We start from the raw sequence: 20,864 nt of genomic DNA, 5'->3' as shown, positions 1-20,864 counted from the left end.
CAGTAGTGTGGTTTGCAGCTTTAGATGTGGCACGATAGGCATTGGACCGCCAGGGCTACATACATAGTAAGTACAGGCAGGGCGGCGGGCGGTGTGTGGGGTATCGACGTATCGACGTATGGACGAGAGGCCGCGGCAGGCGGGCGGGACTAACCCGATTGAGCAGGCGGGCTCTCATTGGACGAGAGGCAGCGTCAACGCGTGCGAAGAACATCAAAACAGCGACAAGCCAAACATGGGAGGCACGACGAGGTGGCTCCTGCCTTCGCGCACCATCGCGACTGCCTCTGCTTTTGTGTATGAGGTTGGAAGGTGCTTCGGCCAGTGTGTTTGCATCTCCATATCCCCAACCACCCTCGTTTTGCGTAGATGCACCCTGTGGCTGTCCATTGTTAGCTTCCCGCCCCTCGCTCGTTGCCTGCGCCCGCTACGCTACCGCCGCCGCCGCCGCTCGTTGCTCCCCCAGCCAACTCGCGGCTATCCAGCATCCAAGCCCCGACCCGCAACCACAACAAGGTCACCGCCGACACCCCACCCGTTGCGCGCCAACCACCACAACCACAGCCGCCATACTGATCCGATGCGCACTGATCCCGCATAACGTCACTTCTCTTGTTCGCACCCGTGTGCGCAAAAACTCCGTGTTGTTGGTCAAAGAGGTGGATAAACAACCAAGGGGCAGCCATCTGTCGCAACAAGACGACTCACATCTCACCGCCGCACTCACCTCACCCCTCTCGCCTTCACCTTGATTCTTAGACCATCATTATTCGGACGAGCACACGGTCTCGAATCCGTCACCTTTGACGTGTCGCACTCCGCAACGTCTTTGTTACCCTGCTTGGTACACAATAACAACAACGACAACAACAACAACCACCCGCACCACCTCAGCTTCCACAACCCGGCGCACTCGTCACAATGGCACGAGGCCATTTAAGCGACGCAGCTACGGCGAATATACAGTCCGAAGACGATATCGCAACACCGACGCTGATTTCCCCGCCCGAGTCCAAAACACCACCGACCGCTTCCCACAAGCGCAGCCAGTCATTCCCTACCAAAAGGCTCAGTCGCAACTCAGAACCAATAGATCCCACAGCTTTATCAAAAGCGCTTGGACATATTGAACAAGCTGGCCGGGTGCGAGAGCGGACACCAACAGCAAGCCCCAGCCGAAAGCGCCCGCGGACGTACGGTGACAGGTGAGACTGCTACGCTGAAGCTGCAAGCACGCATGTTACTAAAATTTCGCTCAGATTTATCCCAAACCGCGCAGGCCAGGATCTCCAGGCCAGCTTCAATCTACTCCACGATGACGCATCTCCAGCGACCCCGTCCAAGGCTAGGCGGACTCCTCACAACGAGCTGCACTTTCAGAAGAGTAAGGACAATCAGTGTTTCATGCAGTCCATGGCTAACTAGGTCATAGCTGAAGAAGCCAACCGCACATATTCCGCCGTACTCCGACAAGAAATGTTCGAGGGCTCAGTGCCTCAGGCATTACCCCAGAGTTTGTCACCGACCGACAGTGGTAATATGAGGGGCGCAGGACGCTCACATACTCCTCCAGCGAGGACCACAGCCTCGCTACCGCCCCCTTCAGGGACTCCATCTACCCCGCACAAGAACCTCTTTTCCTACTCAGGCCAGCCAACACCGTCACGAACGCCTTCGAGTCGGCATGGTGTACTCAACCTCAATGCTCGATCAGACCTTTATAGTCTATCACCCATCAAGTACAGCAGTCAACGTATGCTGCTCAGCCCTCAACGTCAAGCTCGCGCAGTTTCCAAAGTACCATACAAAGTTCTGGATGCTCCCGATCTAGCAGACGATTTCTATCTAAACCTGGTAGATTGGGGCAGCCAAAATACTCTAGGTGTAGGCCTTGGATCATGTGTATACATGTGGAATTCGAGCAGTGGTCGCGTTACCAAGCTGTGTGAGCTTGCCGATGATTCTGTGACCAGTGTGAACTGGATACAACGTGTAAGTCTCGTACAGGGCATTTAATCTGCATGCGCGCTAACACAATCAAGGGCTCACATATCGCTGTTGGTACAAATCGAGGCCAAGTGCAAATATGGGACGCACAGACTCAGCGCCGCCTTCGTACCATGACTGGCCACACCGCTCGTGTTGGGGCCCTTGCATGGAACGAGCACATTCTCACTTCTGGATCCAGGGATCGCACCATCTACCACCGGGACGTTCGGCAGCCAGAACAATGGCTTCGCAAGCTTGTCGGCCACAAGCAAGAAGTCTGTGGGCTAAAATGGAACCAAGAAGACGGCCAGCTCGCATCCGGAGGCAACGACAACAAGCTCATGGTGTGGGAAAAGCTCAACGCAGAGCCTACCTTCAAGTGGAGTGAGCATCAAGCTGCCGTCAAAGCAATCGCTTGGAGTCCACATCAGCGAGGTCTCCTGGCTAGCGGTGGTGGTACAGCAGATCGAACAATCAAGTTCTGGAACACGCTCATATCCTCAAACGGCCCGTCAGCTTCAGCGCTTGCATCTGCATCAGCGGCTGCATCAGCAGCAGCGACCACCAACATTCCACTTTCACCGACAGCACCAGCAAACCTCATCAACAGTCTCGATACTGGTAGCCAAGTGTGCAACCTCGCATGGTCCAAGAACAGCAACGAAATCGTTTCCACCCATGGATACAGCCAAAACCAAATCATTGTTTGGAAGTACCCAAGCATGCAGCAAGTAGTTTCGCTTACCGGCCACACTTACCGTGTACTTTACCTGGCTATGAGTCCAGATGGTCAGGTGATTGTTACTGGCGCTGGTGACGAGACGCTTCGCTTCTGGAATGCTTTCAAGAAGAAGGAGCGCACTGGGGGCTTGAGTAGTATGGACAGTTGGGGCGTCATTCGCTGAACTGTTTCATCTGCTCTCGACTGTCCTTGCTAATCTTTTGTGGTAGGGCTGTTACCGAACCTCGCAGCAGCTTATCCAGACTCGACCCTATGAACAGTTCATATTCCGTTCAAGAGTCCAGCGCCGACGCATACGTGTAGAATATCACAGCCAGCTATCGCTGAATCTTCTGCCGAGACCGGTGCTTGCAGTCCATCCCCTTGCTTTCTATTTTGACTTTAGCGGCATCTGTACGGTTACGACCAAATTTTTTCGACATTTTCTCACGAGCATGGGCGGCGTTCCGGGCGTTTTTTTCGGTGGCTCGATACCACGGCATTATCGTTATCTCCAGACGGCGTTTGAAATGGTAGGGGTGCATTTTTGGAACCCTAGGTATTGGTGAAGAGGGGGATCCGTACCATCTAGAGGCGTCACGGGAAGGTCATCTAGGCACATCTGAAGGGGCCATTTTGTCTGCATTTGCTTCAATGAGCCTGGCTCTGGGCTGAAGCTGGAGTTCAAAGGCGTATTTTCCAGCGACTTGCCCTTGGGTTTGACGGCTCTGTGCTATTATGGACTCGACTCTCTTCATGATCATGATTGTACTATAGTAGCCTAGCAATATCATGAGAAGAATATTGTGGACTTGACTGTTACTTTGTTTGTACTTTATGTGAAAAGTGAAAGTCACTATGTGTAGCCTTGATGAAACGAATGATCGAATCAATGTTCATTACTATAAAAATAGACAATACCATTACCAAAACCTGTTCAACACACCTAACCGCACAGTCTGCAGCCACCCCGATCGGGATAACAATCATCCCCAGGATCACCCACGTAAGTCTGTCCCCACCCTCTTACTTACGCGTCGACCCCGCAATCTCACTACACATGACGTCCTCGACACAAATACCCGGTTCACAGTACGTCGGGCCACATGAGCCGGGTCTCAGCGGATTCGCAATGCAAGTTTGATCACAAGGACAGGCTGGGAAGAGACCGGCGCAGACGGGGCTTGTCGAGTGGCTGAGCTGCGCGGCAAGGGTTGTTGGTTAAGGGTAAAAGTTAATCACAAGACTGTAGTTTGTGTTAGTTACTAGTTCTCTGATCAAACTTTTTTCTTTTGGAGCTATTTGAAGATGAAAGTTGTTGTTGGAAGGAAGGAAAGTGGAAGGAGAATAATCTTACACTCAGCACTGGCTCTTCGCCGCCGCATTGCTGGTAACATTGCAATTTGGCATTGTTGGCGCAGTAGCATCCTTCAGGGAAGGATTGGATACAGATTATTTCTGGGCACTGGCATTTTGGTTCGGGGACAGGGTCTGGTTTTGCGGCTCGTGGTGGGCACTTCTGGTACTCGGGTAGTTCACCGCCGCATTTTTCGTAGCAGTTTTTCTTCGCGGTGTTGTTGCAGTAGCAGGAGTCGGGCCATGAGTCTAGGCAGAAGACTGGTTCGCAGACGCAGGTAGATGGGGCTGTAGGTGTGGGTGCTGCTGCTTCGTCTGCTGCGCGTGGTGTTACGCCTCGAGGAGGACAGGTATTGTATGTTGGAGGGCTTCCACCGCATTTTTCATAACATGCTTTTTTGGCGTCGTTGGCGCAGTAGCAGGAGTCGGGCCAGACTTGGGCGCAGACTACGGTCTCGCAAGTGCATACTCCGGATGCTGCTCGTGGATCGCGAGGTACCAGGGCCAGGACGCTACCCAAGAAGGGCAGAATGAGGAAAAGTAACTTCATATTCGAGATTAGTATTAGCGCGAAATTGCTTTTGGATGTGGGATGAGGGTAATGATTATACAGCGTCGCAAAGGCCCCTTCGTACCCGGCATTTATATATCAAAAGTGCAGACCACAGCCCTCAATATCGCACTTTTTTTTAATCAACAAAGCATCGGTGACATCCTTCTTACACGGCCCGCCAAGCTGACCTCCACAAGTTCCGATTGGTTTGGAGAAACTAAGTTTTGGACACTGCTCACGTCCCCGAAATTACCTTTTCGCGTGATGAACATCACATCTCGGCTTACCAGATTCACCGTCTTGGCAGGACTGCTTTGCGTACGTAGCTGAATTTGCCATGCTGCTTGGCAATTGAACACGCAGCATTTAGCAGACTTGGACAATGCTACGGTTCGTTGTAGGGATAATACGAGACATCCAACGGTTAATCTTACACAGACTCCCGCTCTCTCGTAAGCAGGTAAGCAGAGTCAACTAGCCAATAATTTACTTACTTCAGCAGTGTTTACATAGTAAATCGTTTGAAGAAAGGAGAATATAGCAGATAGTTCGTCGTCAAGTGACTATACCAAGACAGGTAAGCGATTTTGTGGATATGCGGCTGTGTTGGTTGCCGCAGTGGGGTTGCTGATCATGCAAGCAATATTTTCGGGTCCCAGAACCCCTATCCCCGGCCCTATACTACGTCCCAAGCCCCATTTATTCTGTCGTCAATTCGGCTGAACACCAATTCTTTGTTGGATATGGCTACTTACAGCATAGAATATGAGACCCTGTGCATGGGTATCTGTGAAACAACAACACAGGCTGGATGATTGTTCATTACGTACGTCTTCTGAGATTTTTACTCGCCGCTAGGCTTCGAGTTTTCAATGGTTCGATGGCCTGATGTCGTACCGTCACTAGTTGGGCTTACATGTTTTGTACTCTTGGCTATGAATGCAATGTAGTAGTAAGTCTTTTCAAGTCAGCTGTGCCAGACGCCTTGAAGCAGTCCAATGAGAACACGATAGGCAACGTATACAGTAGAACAATGTGAGCTTGCATGAGAGTCATCGAGTTCCATAGTGACTGAGAGCGCTGGTGCTAAGGTCAAGGTCCACTGTCCTCGCGTCGGTTTCCATCGGTTCCCATGCGTTGTGTAACACAACGGTTTTTGATGGGTGTTACACGACCCATATTGGCTGAACGCTCCTTGCTTGGCACAGCCCAGGTAAGATGGTCCGATGGAAGCAAAAAGAAAAAACATCAAGCTGAAAATGGCAATACTGTCTATTGCGATTCTGAGTGGAGTGGAAAAGAAATAGGAAAGTAAAGTGGTCAGGGACTCCAAAGAAATCTAGGTTTCAGATACACTATTCCGAGCTTTCCATGCAGTCACTTGTTGGTGAAGGGAACATCCAGTTCCGAAAAGATGCTCAGGTCCAAAGTCAACGCCAATGTGCCTCCCAGGGGTATATATCTCGAATGCAACCAAAAGTCCTCATATCTGGACATAATTCGTAAAAGTAACATCACCGATTGCGATCAACGTCTTCAGGTGGAGATCGTTGAAAACCAGTAGTGTTCCGAACAGCGTCGAATCCACGCCATACTACGGTAGAAACAGATGAAGCTAGCTCTCTCAGCGAAGAGACAGGACTTCGATATGAGTCATCCCCCGTCCAACCAGCCTCTATGTCGTCGGTTGGTCGGGGGCTAGTTTGTGCTGATCCTGGCGTCGGTACGGGTCGCGAAGCTGAAGGGGACGTGTCATGACTCTCAGCTGCTTGCGTCTGCACATGTTCACCGCCAGTAGGAGGCTGGGACGAGCGTGTTGGTGACGCTGACTGCAGTTGGTCATGGCGCCAACTCAATGAGCGTACGACATCGCCTTTGCAAATAGGACATGTCCTCCGACGAGTGACGAGCCAAGGAGTACTACATACGTCAAAATGATTCATGGACAAACAAATGATGGAAAACTTACATGCAATCCGCGTGAAACTCGTGGCCACACGGTAAACTCATGACTTGGCTGACGCCATCGACGTACTCTTCCAGGCAGACGACACATTCTTTCTGACGCCCGCCATAGCGCCGTCTCCAAGCCGCTAGCCCTGACTCGCGTTTCTCTTGTTCGCGACCACGGGGGCCAGGCTGTACGGACGATGAAGCGCCCGGGACATCAGAATCCGATGAAGAACGTGAACGAGAGTCGAGAGACCTAGGTCTAGAGGGCAGGGGTTGAAGTAGAGGGGTAGTTGGAGAATCTGCAGGCAGGCTTGCGGCAGAGGAAGAAGGAGAATCGCTGATGGTTTGATAAGTCCTGACAGGAAGACGCTCAACGACAGATTTGGGCGCCCGCCATCGGCGGCGTCGTATGCGAGATCGAAGAAGAAGCAACACATACACAACAGTCAAAGTAACCAGTGGGCTGACAACAAGCACAAGAAGAGTGTCAAAGAAAGGGCTGCTCGAGACATTCGTCGGAGTAAGCGTGACCCAAAGTTCTTTTTGTTGCGCTTGTGTATTGATGTACTCTTCGCTTGCAGACAACTCGTTTCCATCCGAAATGGCTGCCATAGATGTTGGAGTCGCTGCTTCCTGAGCTCCGTTCGCAGATGTCGGAGGAAGAATATTAGGAACACGCCAATCTTGCTCGCCGATAACAGCGCCGTCCGAAGTCTTTTCAGACATCGAAGAAGTAACCGTGGCCTTTGTCTTTATAAGATTATCGTCGTCTTCCAAACTCTCCATCTCCAGCCATTCAAGATTGCCACTACTTGGTGGTCGTCGGCTCCCAGCTTTGGGTGCGTTTTCACTGGAACCAACTCTAAACAAAGCCATGAGCGAGTGCAACCAGCCCGTTTGGGACGTGACAGCTGTTCCTTTGGTGGTCTTCGGGTTGTACTCTTTATCATGAGTTGCAGGCCTCGATTCCTTTGCGGGTTTTTGAGTATATCTTCGAGAATTTTGGGCAGCACCCGTGAGTACACGTTCGTTCGGCATGAGAGAAGATAATAGATGGGCGGTCGTATGCGACGTAAAGAGAGACGGGATAGTGATGTTGGAGGTATCTCCTTTGGCGTACATCCTGACGAGCGCGCCGCCGCGAACATCATCACCCACAATGACAGCTATCCCACCACGCGACTGTGCCCACTGCACTTTGGCCAAGAAACCACAGCCCCCTCGTTTGAGGAGCACAATCTTGCCTGTGATCTCTGCACTCTCTTGAATTGATTGGATATCAGCGTGAAGGCCTTCTGACTGTGCGTGCGCCTTGGAGCCATGGGGCTGCAAATGATCGTCTGTACCATCATCGGTCACGACGTCATCAGAGGAATCGCGTCCACTCTCGGAAACTCCATCCTTCGGGGTAACATCCTTGCCCAACATGGTGTTCCTGAGTTTGTTTCTGGTGTTTGCAGTCATCTGCGGAGTGGAAATAAATCCATCGCCGTCGTCGTGCCAGCCAGGCACATCGCTGCAGCCCAACTCGCCCTCCACACCTATGTTATCATCGTCGAAGCCGCTACCAATCCACAGAGCACCGCTCAATCCTTCTTTAGGCAGCAAAGGACCGAATGCGGCGGGTCGAGCGAGAAAGAAGGTCGAGTTATCGTCGGTCAGGCTAATAATGGCAGACGGCGGAAATAGCGAACCTGGTGAAGCAAACGAGAACAAGGCCTTGAAGCCGCCGGGACTTGAAGTGGATGATATACTCCCCTGCTCAGCATCTACAGAATTTCCCAAAACCATATACAGGACGATGGTGAAGGCCGCAAGGCTCGTAGAGAGCGACACTATCAGGCGCAGTGGTCGCATGCTTGCGGTAGTTGTCGGATAGACGCAAGCTCGGAGGAAAAAAAAGCAGCAGCACGCGCTGGAAATCTAGCAGAGGAAATTCATGGACTGATATAAGTCAACTGGGCGTGGTGTGATCTCTGTTGACTGTCACGAGGCGCAAGTTGAGGGTGGGGAGCGTGAACTACTGGATGACGCGGTACCAGCAGTGGCGGGGAGACTGGGCCACTTTGTGCAGTCGGGACCGGGAGAAGAATCAACGCACAAGGAAGAGAAAGAAAAAAGTGAACAGGAAGCGACACAGTGGATACGTGAAATATAGGCAAGGCGGCTAGCGAAGAGCCGAAAGGCACCGTTTGATGGATCGCAGGCGGATGCTAACAGCAGCCCAACATGATGTCGCAATGGATTGGGGAAGGCGCTAGGGGGATCGGTCACGGGCGCATGTGAAGATCACGCCCCTCAAGGCTAGAGCTTGAACCAACCAAAATGAAGATCCAAGACCAGTGCAACTAAACGTTCTACTTTTTCTTCTACTTTAGCTTATGTTTATAATTATGCATTATTGTATAACCAGCTAGATTTTTCAAAACATTTTCTTTGAGAATAACGCCGAGAAAAACTAGTACTTTACTCTCTTAGGATATCAAATTATCTTAGTACCACGAGAGCCTGAGTACTACATGGATGCAGCTTAATATGGATTATTCTTGCATCTAGCATGCATCTTGCAATAAATGTGTCACAATACTCGAAATTTAGCCCAGGAAGGGCAACTCTCGGAGACGCGTCGGGGACCCCTTCGGCCAGAAGGGCCATAGTCACGTGCGCAGAGTACATAGCTCCCATCCGAACCTCGGGCAACTCCACAAAAGTTCGGGTTAATTCAACTCTAACTGAGGTATTCATGGCTACCCGCGAAACACTTCAAGAAATGACTAATGATATGCTAGTGCTGTTGCAAGGCAAGGTTTGCTCGATGTTGAGTAAGCATTATGCGAATCATAATAGATCTTGGTTTCGGCATATCCAGCTGCAAACTACACCCACTGTCGTGAGTTTAGCTCCAACGCTTGCTGCGATATATTTGTGCGCAAAGCAAAGTTATGTGTTTTCCCTTTTGCTAATCGCTCTTACTGCAACACGTCATTAAACCTAATTATTAAGTATCGACGGCACATTTTTCGCATCATATGATAGTAAGCAGGGATGGAGCAACTGAGACGGATTATCAAGGCGATCACAGATACTCCCTAAATATTTCATCGAAGTACCCTAGAGCAATACAGCAAAATACAGAGCGTGGCGTCTTATTGGTGGCCGCTGTTCCTAATTCCAAAAGGCACACTACATCGCAAAGATGCGTTGTCGCACATGTCGCTGCGTTCGAGGCGGCAAATATCCACAGGCAATTGAGTTTGGAGATACAAACATACTTTACACGGATTTTGGTAACTCCGCATCATGCGGTCGAGTGCAGCATGTCGGTGTGTGATCAGTCAGTGCTGTGTTGTGCAATATATAACTGCTTCTCTTGCCTGCTTCTTCTATCTTAATCGTTTACACTATCAATGCCGTGTTACAAGTTTTTCAAGCAAATCAATTCGACATGCACCTTGCGATGAAAAAAGGTCAGAGCACTCTTTTGCTCTTGTCCATGGCGCACTACGTAGCAGCAAGCAAGTTGCAAGACAGAGGCATTGATCTACCTGTTGCCGAACACGTTATTCCTATTCGCGGTCTATCTTCTTCTTCTTCTTCTCAGCTCTCTGGCCGAGATCAACTTCTCTCAAGCAGGGACATAGCTGTTTCAGAGCACATTACTGGCTTGCGTAATGCCCGCGATATCTTTGGGGTCGACGTCCAGGTTGGAGACGAAGTGTCTACTCTCATTTTCAACACAGGAGTTCCGTTTACGTTGGTCTTTGCGCCAGGGTTTCAATGCTTAGACGTCGACGGGAACAAGTTGTAAGCCCACTAAGTCCCCTAAGTCCCCTAAGCTCCCTAAGCTGGCAGATACCTCTACGCACTACATCTGACTAATTACTATACAGCGCGTCGGGTGCGTGCCCATTCACTGCCCACGATACCGCCAGTTTCTCCGGAGGCAGGATCGATGGTCCAATTCTGAACCTTACCTATGGAGATGGAACTGGTGCTTCAGGCCCGCGAGGTTACGAGAAAGTCGGTTTGGCTGGTATTCATGTTGACCGACAGGAGATAGCCATTTGTGACCACGCCGTAGAACAAAATTGGACAACAAAGCCATTAGGTGGTTTCGCGGGTCTGTCACGCACTACTTAGAGTTTCTTTGATGCGTATACTAACTGTCTTTACTGTTCACAGGGTTCTCATTTCCAAATACCGATACTCAGAAGCTAAAGGCGAACTACTCATATGTGAGCATTCTACTCTTCAGAACCAGCAGTTGGCCTGCTTTGTTGACCTATATCATAGACACCGTGGATTTTCACTGCTTATGAGCAGGGTTTAATTAATCCGCCCGTTTTCTCTGTCGCTCTAAATCCTGTTTACAAGGACTTAGTCGACTTTGCCAACAATGGCGCGCTAGCTATCGGTGGCCTGCCACCTAACGTACCAACCACTGGATCATGGGCGATTACACCAGTGGTTAGCGATTTTGCGGACGAGGTGATACGATACTGGACCATAATACCGGATGGCTTTACAGTCAAGTCAAAAGAGTTAGTATTCCCAAAGAGTGCATTCAGGTTCCCTTTGAGCTAACTTGTTAAAAAAAGGAATCCTCTTGGCAAGTTTGTGCCATGGACTGAACAAGCGAAATACATTCCTGGACTTCGTCGATTGCAGGTTGTCACCAGTGTTTGGGGCGTTATCCTTCCAAAAGCATATGTCGACGAGATCTACAAATCCATTGATCCAGCCCCTTACCAAGCAAAGGACGGGAGTTGGGTGGCCAACTGCAATGTGCGTGTGTATAAATGAACGAAACCTAGGCGCTAACATAGATTTTAGGCAGCTTATGCGGGCGCGAGTGTACGGATTGGAGGTGTGGATCTTTTCCTCGATCGTGCCACAGTTATAACTTCACAGTTTGGAGATGATCTTGAACCGGGTCAGTGCTCCCTTGGTGTATATGCAGGTAGCTACTTCCTTGGAGCCAATTTTCTCAGGAGTGTTGTAGCAGTGCATGATATGACTAAAGGGAACGAAAGAATGCTATTTAAGCAGCGGGTGTTTCAAAACTAAGTTACGACAAAGTGGTTAAGAAAGGTTAGGTTCTAACAGCTATAATATAAAGAATCTCTACTATAACCAGGAGTTATAGTATATAATCATTATGTTAAACGTAAGTTCTCTATAATAGATAAATATAGTAATCTAGGATTTTATATAACTAGTAGTTAAACAATACGAAATCAAGAAAGCTTCTTTAATACTAAAAGTCAAAATCTTTTCTATAAATTAGAAGTTTAAAGAAAATTTCATTTGAATACAGGAGTAGTCTTTAGAATTAGTCCTTTGAATTTTGAAGTTACCTTTTTTTAGAAAGGGAGAGAGGGTTAAACTCTCATTCTTGCAAATTTCTTAGTATTGCGTCAAAAGAATTTTGGTATCTGGAAGAAAACCTACTGCGCCACCTCTTCTTATTAGACATAAACGATGTAAGAGTGCCCTTTCTTCGCCTTGTTTGAAACTGCCTTTAGGATGCCATCGTAGTATCAACATGGCTACTTACGCAGCAAGCGCCGCCTCCAAATCAGGTAGTGATTACAGGCACTTTGGACATACCTGCCGACTTCATTATTTATCGGTGGCCTTTTCTCCTCTAGTTCCTTTCCTGTTTCACTATTTAATCCCACCTCTCACTCGTCCAGTTCATCCTTCAACATCAACGCCAACCAACTTATACAATTATTTGCGATCCTTTCTTCTAGCTCTACTACTACTACACCTAGGTTATTAATTTAACGCCTTGCTAATTCCCTTTCCTCCCCAAAATTTCTTGAAAGCATACGCCTCACAGTCCCACAACCATGTCATCCGCCGCGACAAGATATTCAGTAGGCCCAACCTCCTCAGGAGAGCGACAACATAGCCTTCTGAGGCTTCCCGACAATATCCGCCACCTGCTGATCGCGTTTCTGGGTGAGCTAGTCGGCACATTTCTCTTTCTGTTCTTCGCCTTTGCCGGCACCCAAGTTGCAAACAATGTCCGAAAGATCAGCGGCAATTCAAACATGGATCTAGCGTCATTGATGTACATCTCTCTCGCCTTTGGGTTCTCACTAGCCGTCACTGTTTGGGTCTTCTTTCGCATCAGCGGAGGCTTGTTCAATCCTGCTGTACGTATCACCTTCTTGCTCTGAGCTGAGTCACGTCACTGACACTGCCTAGGTGACAGTCGCCTTGGCCCTTGCCGGAGCAATTGGGTTCATCAAAGCTTTGTTGCTTATCGTTGCACAGTTCCTCGGTGCCATTATCGCTGCAGCTATAGTCTCTGGGCTCTTCCCTGGACCTTTGGCCGTCGAAACAACCCTCAGTCCTGGGACCTCGGTGACAAGAGGCTTGTTTATGGAAATGTTCCTTACATTCATGCTTCTTCTTACCATATTCATGCTAGCGGCAGAGAAGCACAGAGCGACTTTCCTCGCCCCGCTTGTCATTGGGCTCGCGCTTTTCATTGCTGAGCTTGCCGGCGTATACTTCACTGGAGCCTCCTTAAATCCTGCTCGTTCCTTCGGGCCTGCTGTCATTACGGGTGTATGGCCTGGCCATCACTGGATCTACTGGCTTGGACCTTTGCTCGGCGCCTTGCTGGCAGTAGGCTTCTACAAGTTGCTCACGCTGCTCAATTACTCGACTGCGAACCCAGGTGCCGACAGCGATGGTCTTGAGAAGCACCGCAGCCACAGGGTGGACAGCAATGCAGCGCGTCACGACACTACTCACAACAGTATGTCACCAAAGTTATTTTTTGAAGTATGATCTGACCTCTCTACAGCTCGATATGCCGCTACCGATGGAACAGAAGAGCGAGATATTGCGGGCCAAGCACAACTTAGCGGAAGACAGCCTAGGCCTTCTGTTACATGGCCTTCAGTGCCGACTTTAGCATACATGCAGGCGCTCGATGGCCATCATTCTGAGACGATCGACCATCCCAATGACCGCCCGCGTGCGCATTACACGCATAGCTCTTCAGGTTGCGAGATATCATCAGATTCGAGCTATCGCAGCGGCCCAAGTGCAGAGTCTGGCAGCTTGGGATCGTAGACTGGCTCGTCAGCTAGCTCAAGTTCACGATATCATCGGTCGCCGAGCGCACCAGATGACGAGTCATCGAAGAAGGGGAGCATCCTCGACGACGTGCTGTATTCGGCATGTTGTTACCTACCATATTTTATACTTCAGTCTTGCTTCTGTCCACACAAGTAGGTGAAAATCAGTAGGGAAAGCTGTTTTGATAGCCTAGTGGGTGTTGGAAGGGTGTGGGATTGTGTCTGGTCCGTTGTATGGTGCAAGCTCTCTAACGCCTTTCCTCATGTCAGTTTCCTACGGCATTGTAGAGTAGGAAATGACACAATTTCTTCCAAGAAGGATGCTCTGTTGGTTGCTTCGATAATTTAGAGAGTTATGCTCCCAGATTTTTTTTCTCATTGTCTGTTCAAATGTAGTGTGAGGACCAAAATTCGATGACAATGCTAAAGAGAAAGTTCACACCCCGAAGGTGTGGGAATATCCGCCAAGCCAATCAACGTCCCAATATGGATTAGCGCGACGCGTCGACGCGTTCCCTATCGCCCCAGAGTCCGGCAGTTCATGAATACCGCCATCTCACTGCCGTTGCCATTGCTCTCCTCAACACTTGCCATAGTACAAGCAAAATGGCTCGCGGTGTCGAAGGAAACGAAATGTCAACGCCCCGCCCATCCCAAAAGAAGCAACCTTCCTCAGTCTCCCAGTCAGGGAAGGGCCAGAAATCCATTCTCGGCTTCTTCCAGAAGAAAACTACCAATTCACCAAGCCCCGCACCGTCTGATGTCACACCGGACCAAAAAACGCCCACTTCCAAAATCGCCTCCAAGGCCTTTACAAAGCCTTCTGCTGCCATCACGCCGGTTCCCAGCAGCGATGCTCCAGACCACTCAAGTCCTATCAAACAAGACCAAGAGCTCACAGTAGGGCGGAACAAGGAGAATGGTTCGTCTTTGCTTGTCAGACAGCTATGTTCATTCACTGAGCAATATTTCCAGAAATAGCAGATGTTACTCCTAGTAGCCCAACACGTAAAGTATGCCGACACGCCATTGTATGCTCAATATACATTATCCTAACTTTCACGGTAGGCTAGAAAACCCGTCAATTACGCCGAATCCGACGATGAAGATGACGATGTACTCGGACCTATCGCAAACAATGCGAGGGGTCGGGCTACAAAGCGCCAGCGAATGGTTGTCGACGACGATTCCGACGATGAGTTTGGTTTGGACGCTGCCACGCAGAGAGCAATGCTGGAAGAGGAAGAGGAAGACGATGATGTTGATGATTTCATCGTACCCGATGATTCTGAAGAAGAAGTCGTATCGAAGAAGCGCAAACGCCCAACATCTACAAAGCCACGCACCAAAGCCTCACCGGCATCATCACCACCACCTATTGTCAATGACAATGATGTCGAGGATGAAGCAGACATCGTAATGAATAGCACATCTACAGCACAACAATGGATATACGATCCCGAGAATCCCACGGTATTCAAGCCACGAAAAGCGGTTCCTTCTTTGAAGAAAGAACTAAGCGTAAGAGCCAAAGCGAAGCCCTCTGCTTCAGAACCTGAGGCAAGATACCCATGGCTAGCGAACATGCAAGACGCCGACCGCCATCCACCCGACCATCCTGACTACGATCCCCGTACCTTGTTCATCCCGCCAGCTGCCTGGCGTGAATTTTCGCCTTTTGAAAAGCAGTACTGGGAGATCAAGAGCAAGTGGTGGGACACTATAGTTTTCTTCAAGAAAGGAAAGTTTTACGAGCTCTACGAGAAAGATGCATCGATCGGCCACCAGCTCTTTGATCTCAAGCTGACTGATCGTGTCAACATGAGGATGGTGGGTGTTCCAGAAGCCTCGTTGGATATGTGGGCAACACAGTTTGTGGCGGCTGGCTACAAAGTCGCTAGGGTTGACCAGATGGAATCCGCTTTGGGCAAAGAGATGCGCGAACGTGACGATAAGGGCAAAACTCCAAAGAAAGCTGAGAAGAAAGGCAAGGAAGTCATTCGCCGAGAACTGGCCACTGTTCTAACATCAGGTACCCTTGTGGACACTGGCATGCTCCAGAGCGAAATGTCGACTTACTGCATGGCGATCAAAGAGATTGACCGTGACAATTTGCCCGCTTTCGGAATTGCGTTTGTTGACACTGCGACGGCGCAGTTTCAGCTTTGTGAGTTTACAGATGACATTGACATGACCAAATTCGAAACTCTCATTGCGCAAATGAGGCCCGGCGAGTTGCTCTTAGAAAAGTCGTGTGTTTCAGCAAAGGCGCTTCGTATTCTGAAGAACAACACTGGACCAACCACCATCTGGAACTGGCTGAAGCTGAACAAAGAATTCTGGCCAGCCGATATCACGATCCGAGAAATCGAAGTCAACAGTTACTTCGAGTCGCCAACAGAAGATAACATCGAAGCCTGGCCACCGGTGCTTCGCGAAGCCCGCGAAAAAGAACTTGTCATGTCCGCATTCGGTGCCCTCCTCCAGTATCTGCGAACATTGATGATTGAGCGCGATCTTGTTACGCTCGGCAACTTCCAGTGGTACGATCCCATTCGCAAAGCGACAAGCTTGGTGCTCGACGGACAGAGCTTGATCAATCTGGAAATCTTTGCAAATACGTTTGATGGAGCGACAGAGGGCACATTGTTCGCTATGTTGAATCGCTGCATCACACCGTTTGGCAAGCGACTACTCCGACAATGGGTTTGTCATCCACTGGCAGACGCACAAAAGATCAACGCTCGCCTTGACGCTGTAGATGCGCTGAATAAGGACTCAGCCATTATGGAGAACTTCAGCGGCTCACTGAGTAAGCTCCCAGATCTTGAGCGTCTTATCTCCCGCGTGCACGCTGGCCGGTGCAAGGCACAAGACTTCCTGAAGGTCTTGGAAGGTTTCGAGCAGATTGAGTACACCATCAGTTTGCTGAAGCAGTTCAGCGAAGGAGAGGGCGTCATTGGCCAGCTCATCTCATCGATGCCGGATCTAGCTGCATGTCTCGAGAAGTGGAAGTCTGCTTTTGACCGTGAAGCAGCCAGGAAAGATGGAATTCTGATCCCTGAAGCTGGTGTTGAGGAAGACTATGATAATAGTCAGGCGGATATTGATAGTTGCGAGGCCAATCTCGAGGCGCTGTTGAAGAAGGTGCGCAAAGAACAGGGCTCGAATGCAATCATCTACAATCACCTCGGAAAAGAGATTTATCAACTGGAAGTGCCGAAGAAGGTCAAGGTGCCCAATAGCTGGGATCAAATGTCGGCCACAGCCAAGGTCACTCGCTATTACACGCCCGAGTTGCGGAAGCTGGTGCGAGCATTGCAAGAAGCGCAAGAGACTCATGGTCAAATCACTCGCGAGGTTGCCACTCGCTTCTGCCAGCGCTTTGACGAGGACTACAAGATTTGGCTTGCAGCAGTCAAGATCATTGCTCAGCTCGACTGCCTCATTAGTCTTGCAAAGGCATCTGCGTCGCTGGGAGAGCCAAGTTGCCGACCCGTCTTCGTGGAGGGCGAACGAACCATTGTTGAGTTCGAGGAGCTTCGCCACCCGTGCATGCTCAACACAGTCGATGACTTTATCCCCAATGATATTAAGCTGGGCGGTGACGCGGCCAACATTAGCCTGCTCACGGGTGCCAACGCAGCTGGTAAATCAACCATCCTGCGTATGACATGCATAGCTGTTATCCTCGCCCAAGTGGGTTGCTACTTGCCGTGTACATCGGCCAGACTCACACCCGTCGACCGCATCATGTCTCGTCTAGGCGCCAACGACAACATCTTCGCAGCACAATCCACCTTCTTCGTAGAACTGTCTGAAACACAAAAGATTCTGTCAGAAGCAACATCACGATCGTTGGTCATCCTGGACGAACTGGGCCGTGGCACCTCATCCTACGACGGCGTAGCAGTCGCACAGGCTGTGCTACACGATGTTGCAACGAGGGTGGGCTGCGTGGGCTTCTTCGCTACGCATTACCGGTCGCTCGCCAAGGAGTTTGAATTCCACCCCGAAGTCCAGAATAAGCGGATGCGTATCCATGTTGATGATGAGTCTAAATCGATTACCTTCTTGTACAAACTTGAAGAGGGCGTTGCAGAGGGCAGCTTTGGTATGCATTGCGCTGCCATGTGTGGTATCCCAAGCAAGGTCATTGAGAATGCGGAGAAGGCGGCCAAGGAGTGGGAGCATACGAGTAGGCTGGGTGAGAGGATGGAGGTGAAGAAGGATGAGGGTGGTGTGTATGTGCCACTGGGTTTGCAGAGTGATGTTGCGTGGGCGTTGCGAGAAGGGTTGGAAGGAGTGGGAGAACGAGCGATGGATGTGCTGCTCGAAGCTATTGCTGCGCTTTGAGTTGTGAGAGGAGTTTGTTAATTTCGTGTAAGATGGAGCAAGCGGGCGTCATGTAGTGTCAAGGTGATGGGTGGGTTGTACATGTAAATTGTGGGTTGTATTTTTAGCGATTGAGCATTTCTTCCTCTTCTATGGGTTAGTAGATAAATCAAGGCAAGGATGTTTGGTGTGCATTAGACATGCATCATCGTCGTATTAGCGACACCTTGTAGTAGTGCGTCACTAGAATGATATCTATACTGGATATATTCACTTCCTTGTGCAACAAGGGTATGAAGCATCTTCTACCTAACCCACCTCCATCCTCCCATGATGCTCCTCAAACACAATGCCTGAAGAATTCCTCCCTCCGTATCCCTCATACTACCCCGTCTTTGTTCGTGGTTGCAAGTAAACAGACTTGCATGAGAGAACTTCAGTTCCCACCACTACTGCGAACAGCATACGTCTCGATTCCACTCAAAAACCCATAATCCTCCATCTCCTCCTCCTTCTTGACACCAGGGACGTCGCACTCAATGAGCTCGTCGTCATCCTCGACATCGTCCTCCTCGCGCATCGGCATCTTGCCATTCTTGCTGGGCGTCGCATCTGCCGCTGCGGCAGTGTTCTTGCGCTTGCGGGGTGTAGAGGTGGGGGTAGCAGCTTTCTTCTTGGGCGTGGACTTGGAGGGTGTGCCGGGCATGCTGGGCGTGTCTTGGAGAGACTGGCCGAGGAGCTTGAGTTTGGATTTGATCTTGCCGAAAGTGACGCTGGCACTCGCGGTAGTGTAGCCGGCGAGGGAGCCGAGTTTGACCATGTCGATCTGGGGTTGTGTCAGTGAATTGCAGGGAGGGATGGAGGTATGTACCTTGGGCTGGGTTTCCATGCACTGCCATGCGAGGGCGAGGACTTCCATCTCGCGCGGAGAGAAGCCGACTTCTTTGGAGTTGGAGGGTGCCATGGTTAGCAGTGTTGATGGTGGTGTTGGTGTTGGTGTTGTCTTGTAGATGTCACGAAGGTTCTAGGTAGAGGAGATGTTGTACGAAAGTAGTGGAAGGTTTAGGCAAGTGAATGAAGAGGGCGATAAAGTCTTTATATGCTGATGCACAGGACGCTAACGAGTCACCAAGTGAGAGGTGAGGCTGAATTAAGCGTGCTTAGTACTCACAGTAAGAGCGTGCAGGAAAACCTAAAGAGGGCTAAAGAGGCACGTTCACCTCACTTTTACGCATGTTTGTCAGGCAGCGAGGAACTATGTAGAAGAGTGAGAGTGATTGATTAGCAGCACGCAAGATGATTCCGGGTATGTATGGAACAGTGATTTTATTTTATCGTCGCAAGTGCAATTTGCACTGCATGCCATGTGGCATAGTAATGTTGTTATATTCGGCGAACCTCTTTGCCTTGAAGCTCCGGTCTCTGCACGTCAAGCTCATCTCTTAGAGCTGCATACAAGGAGTCACCCAGGATGATGGAAAGGCCCAAACTCCAGACCAAGGTGATGGCATAAAAGAAGTTGGCATTACCCGAACCGGCATATACCCACAGATGGTAGAATGCAGGGCCAAGGAATGATGTGTAGAGAATACTGGCTGATGCAAGGAAAGTGTAACGCATGACTAGGGTTCAGTCAGTATGATGGGCACGTGTCATGTGGAGTAAGATACTTACGAGGGAACAAATGTCGGAACATAGGCACCAAGGACAGATACAAGGCAGCATCGGCTATGCTTGGGTATGGGGTGAAGATGGCAAAAACTCCTGTCAATGAGCAAGCAACAAACAAGGGCTGCTTATGGAGGCGGATAGTCAAGCCTGGCATGTACGAGGCGGCATGTAGCCAGAAGACGCCTAGGAAGAACTCGCGGAAAGAGTCAAACATTTCAATGAAAAAGTACCACCAGAGACCAACATTGGGAGTCAGATCTGGTAGCAAAAGACGCACACCATACGTGGCAGCCAAAAAGTCCCATGAGCCGGTCAAGAAAGCAGAGCCAACCAGTAAGGCGCCAATTGCGATTGCGAGACCGAATGTGTGTACGATGACAAACGTGGGGATATTTGGGGTCGACTTTTTCTTGAGGGCTTTTGCATCGTACAGCAGGACCATCAGGGGCGGGAAGAGCAGAACGGGATGCATGGCAAGGTACGAGGCAAAGGCCGTGGCCAGAATGAATGTAAAGCTGGCGCCCCGAGAAGCCTTTGCCATGGCAGTGAGGACGAAAAGATTGGTCAGGGCTGAGGTTGAGCGGGCAAGACATGTTGCGACGGTAAAGGGATTGAATAAGAAACTGATGGATATGTCAGCACAGGGGCCGTGAAGGGGAGGCATAGGCAGTACCCAACTGCAATGGCAGCACTACTCCACCTCAGGTCCTTGCGCGGGGAAGCAAATAGTCGCGTGACCGAGGCGAAGCCCGTGTCTGCCAGCTGGGCTAATGAATGCGCGCTCAGCAGGTCGACAAGGGTGAAAAAGACGTAGGTCGCAAGAGGGGCTACGGCGGGATGGGACAGCAGGGCAAAGAGCGGCAGCAGGAGGGGCGCCTGGTGGTAGACGCCGCCATCGTAGGGCGATACATTATGCGTGTAGAGGAAGAGGCCTTCTTGGACTATGTGGTGTTAGCAATGGCAGAGGGATGTTGAGGTATACATGGCAGGACATACGCCGCTTGAAGCTTGTCACCGGGGTAGAGACCTCGACGCGGCCGGCCAGGACGTCGGGCAGGGTGGGGAAGAGGGTGAAGAGGGGCAGACGAACGGCAGCAGCAGCGCCGAAGAGCAGCAGGCGGTGCTGGCTGTCAATGGCCATGGCTTGAGTCGCAGCCGACGTGGTGTTGTGGCAGGATATCCATCC

General features: G+C 50.3%; 8 protein-coding genes across 8 annotated transcripts; 4 read left to right on the top strand and 4 right to left on the bottom strand.

The window, feature by feature from the left end:
• Positions 1–921: 921 nt before the first annotated feature.
• COCCADRAFT_4399 (uncharacterized protein) lies at positions 922–2,894 on the top strand (the record flags this gene model as incomplete). Its single annotated transcript, XM_007713311.1, has 4 exons — positions 922–1,205; positions 1,260–1,384; positions 1,433–1,992; positions 2,043–2,894. The coding sequence occupies 4 exons, from the start codon at positions 922–924 to the stop codon at positions 2,892–2,894; spliced, it is 1,821 nt and encodes a 606-aa protein (XP_007711501.1).
• A 1,050-nt stretch (positions 2,895–3,944) lies between these two features.
• COCCADRAFT_25644 (uncharacterized protein) lies at positions 3,945–4,616 on the bottom strand (the record flags this gene model as incomplete). The annotated part of the gene is made up of 2 exons (XM_007713324.1): positions 3,945–3,956; positions 4,068–4,616. 2 exons carry the CDS (start codon positions 4,614–4,616, stop codon positions 3,945–3,947), a joined length of 561 nt encoding a protein of 186 aa, XP_007711514.1.
• A 1,517-nt stretch (positions 4,617–6,133) lies between these two features.
• Positions 6,134–8,429, bottom strand: COCCADRAFT_36114 (uncharacterized protein; the record flags this gene model as incomplete). Its single annotated transcript, XM_007713339.1, has 2 exons — positions 6,134–6,539; positions 6,589–8,429. The coding sequence occupies 2 exons, from the start codon at positions 8,427–8,429 to the stop codon at positions 6,134–6,136; spliced, it is 2,247 nt and encodes a 748-aa protein (XP_007711529.1).
• Positions 8,430–10,065: 1,636 nt separating this feature from the next.
• Positions 10,066–11,639, top strand: COCCADRAFT_4397 (uncharacterized protein; the record flags this gene model as incomplete). Its single annotated transcript, XM_007713310.1, has 6 exons — positions 10,066–10,376; positions 10,463–10,692; positions 10,755–10,807; positions 10,866–11,113; positions 11,171–11,357; positions 11,406–11,639. 6 exons carry the CDS (start codon positions 10,066–10,068, stop codon positions 11,637–11,639), a joined length of 1,263 nt encoding a protein of 420 aa, XP_007711500.1.
• Positions 11,640–12,427: 788 nt separating this feature from the next.
• Positions 12,428–13,667, top strand: COCCADRAFT_94170 (uncharacterized protein; the record flags this gene model as incomplete). Its single annotated transcript, XM_007713338.1, has 3 exons — positions 12,428–12,736; positions 12,789–13,347; positions 13,396–13,667. The coding sequence occupies 3 exons, from the start codon at positions 12,428–12,430 to the stop codon at positions 13,665–13,667; spliced, it is 1,140 nt and encodes a 379-aa protein (XP_007711528.1).
• Positions 13,668–14,278: 611 nt separating this feature from the next.
• COCCADRAFT_94113 (uncharacterized protein) lies at positions 14,279–18,028 on the top strand (the record flags this gene model as incomplete). Its single annotated transcript, XM_007713337.1, has 3 exons — positions 14,279–14,594; positions 14,648–14,685; positions 14,741–18,028. The coding sequence occupies 3 exons, from the start codon at positions 14,279–14,281 to the stop codon at positions 18,026–18,028; spliced, it is 3,642 nt and encodes a 1,213-aa protein (XP_007711527.1).
• A 415-nt stretch (positions 18,029–18,443) lies between these two features.
• COCCADRAFT_94134 (uncharacterized protein) lies at positions 18,444–18,971 on the bottom strand (the record flags this gene model as incomplete). Its single annotated transcript, XM_007713336.1, has 2 exons — positions 18,444–18,833; positions 18,879–18,971. 2 exons carry the CDS (start codon positions 18,969–18,971, stop codon positions 18,444–18,446), a joined length of 483 nt encoding a protein of 160 aa, XP_007711526.1.
• A 419-nt stretch (positions 18,972–19,390) lies between these two features.
• Positions 19,391–20,819, bottom strand: COCCADRAFT_94165 (uncharacterized protein; the record flags this gene model as incomplete). Its single annotated transcript, XM_007713335.1, has 4 exons — positions 19,391–19,629; positions 19,682–20,301; positions 20,352–20,619; positions 20,675–20,819. 4 exons carry the CDS (start codon positions 20,817–20,819, stop codon positions 19,391–19,393), a joined length of 1,272 nt encoding a protein of 423 aa, XP_007711525.1.
• Between the last annotated feature and the right edge of the window lie 45 nt (positions 20,820–20,864).

The sequence above is a fragment of the Bipolaris zeicola genome, assembly GCF_000523435.1.
Source record: "Bipolaris zeicola 26-R-13 unplaced genomic scaffold scaffold_59, whole genome shotgun sequence".
In the NCBI taxonomy this organism is placed as follows: Eukaryota; Fungi; Ascomycota; class Dothideomycetes; order Pleosporales; family Pleosporaceae; genus Bipolaris; species Bipolaris zeicola.
This window is presented reverse-complemented; position numbering and strand designations above follow the sequence as displayed.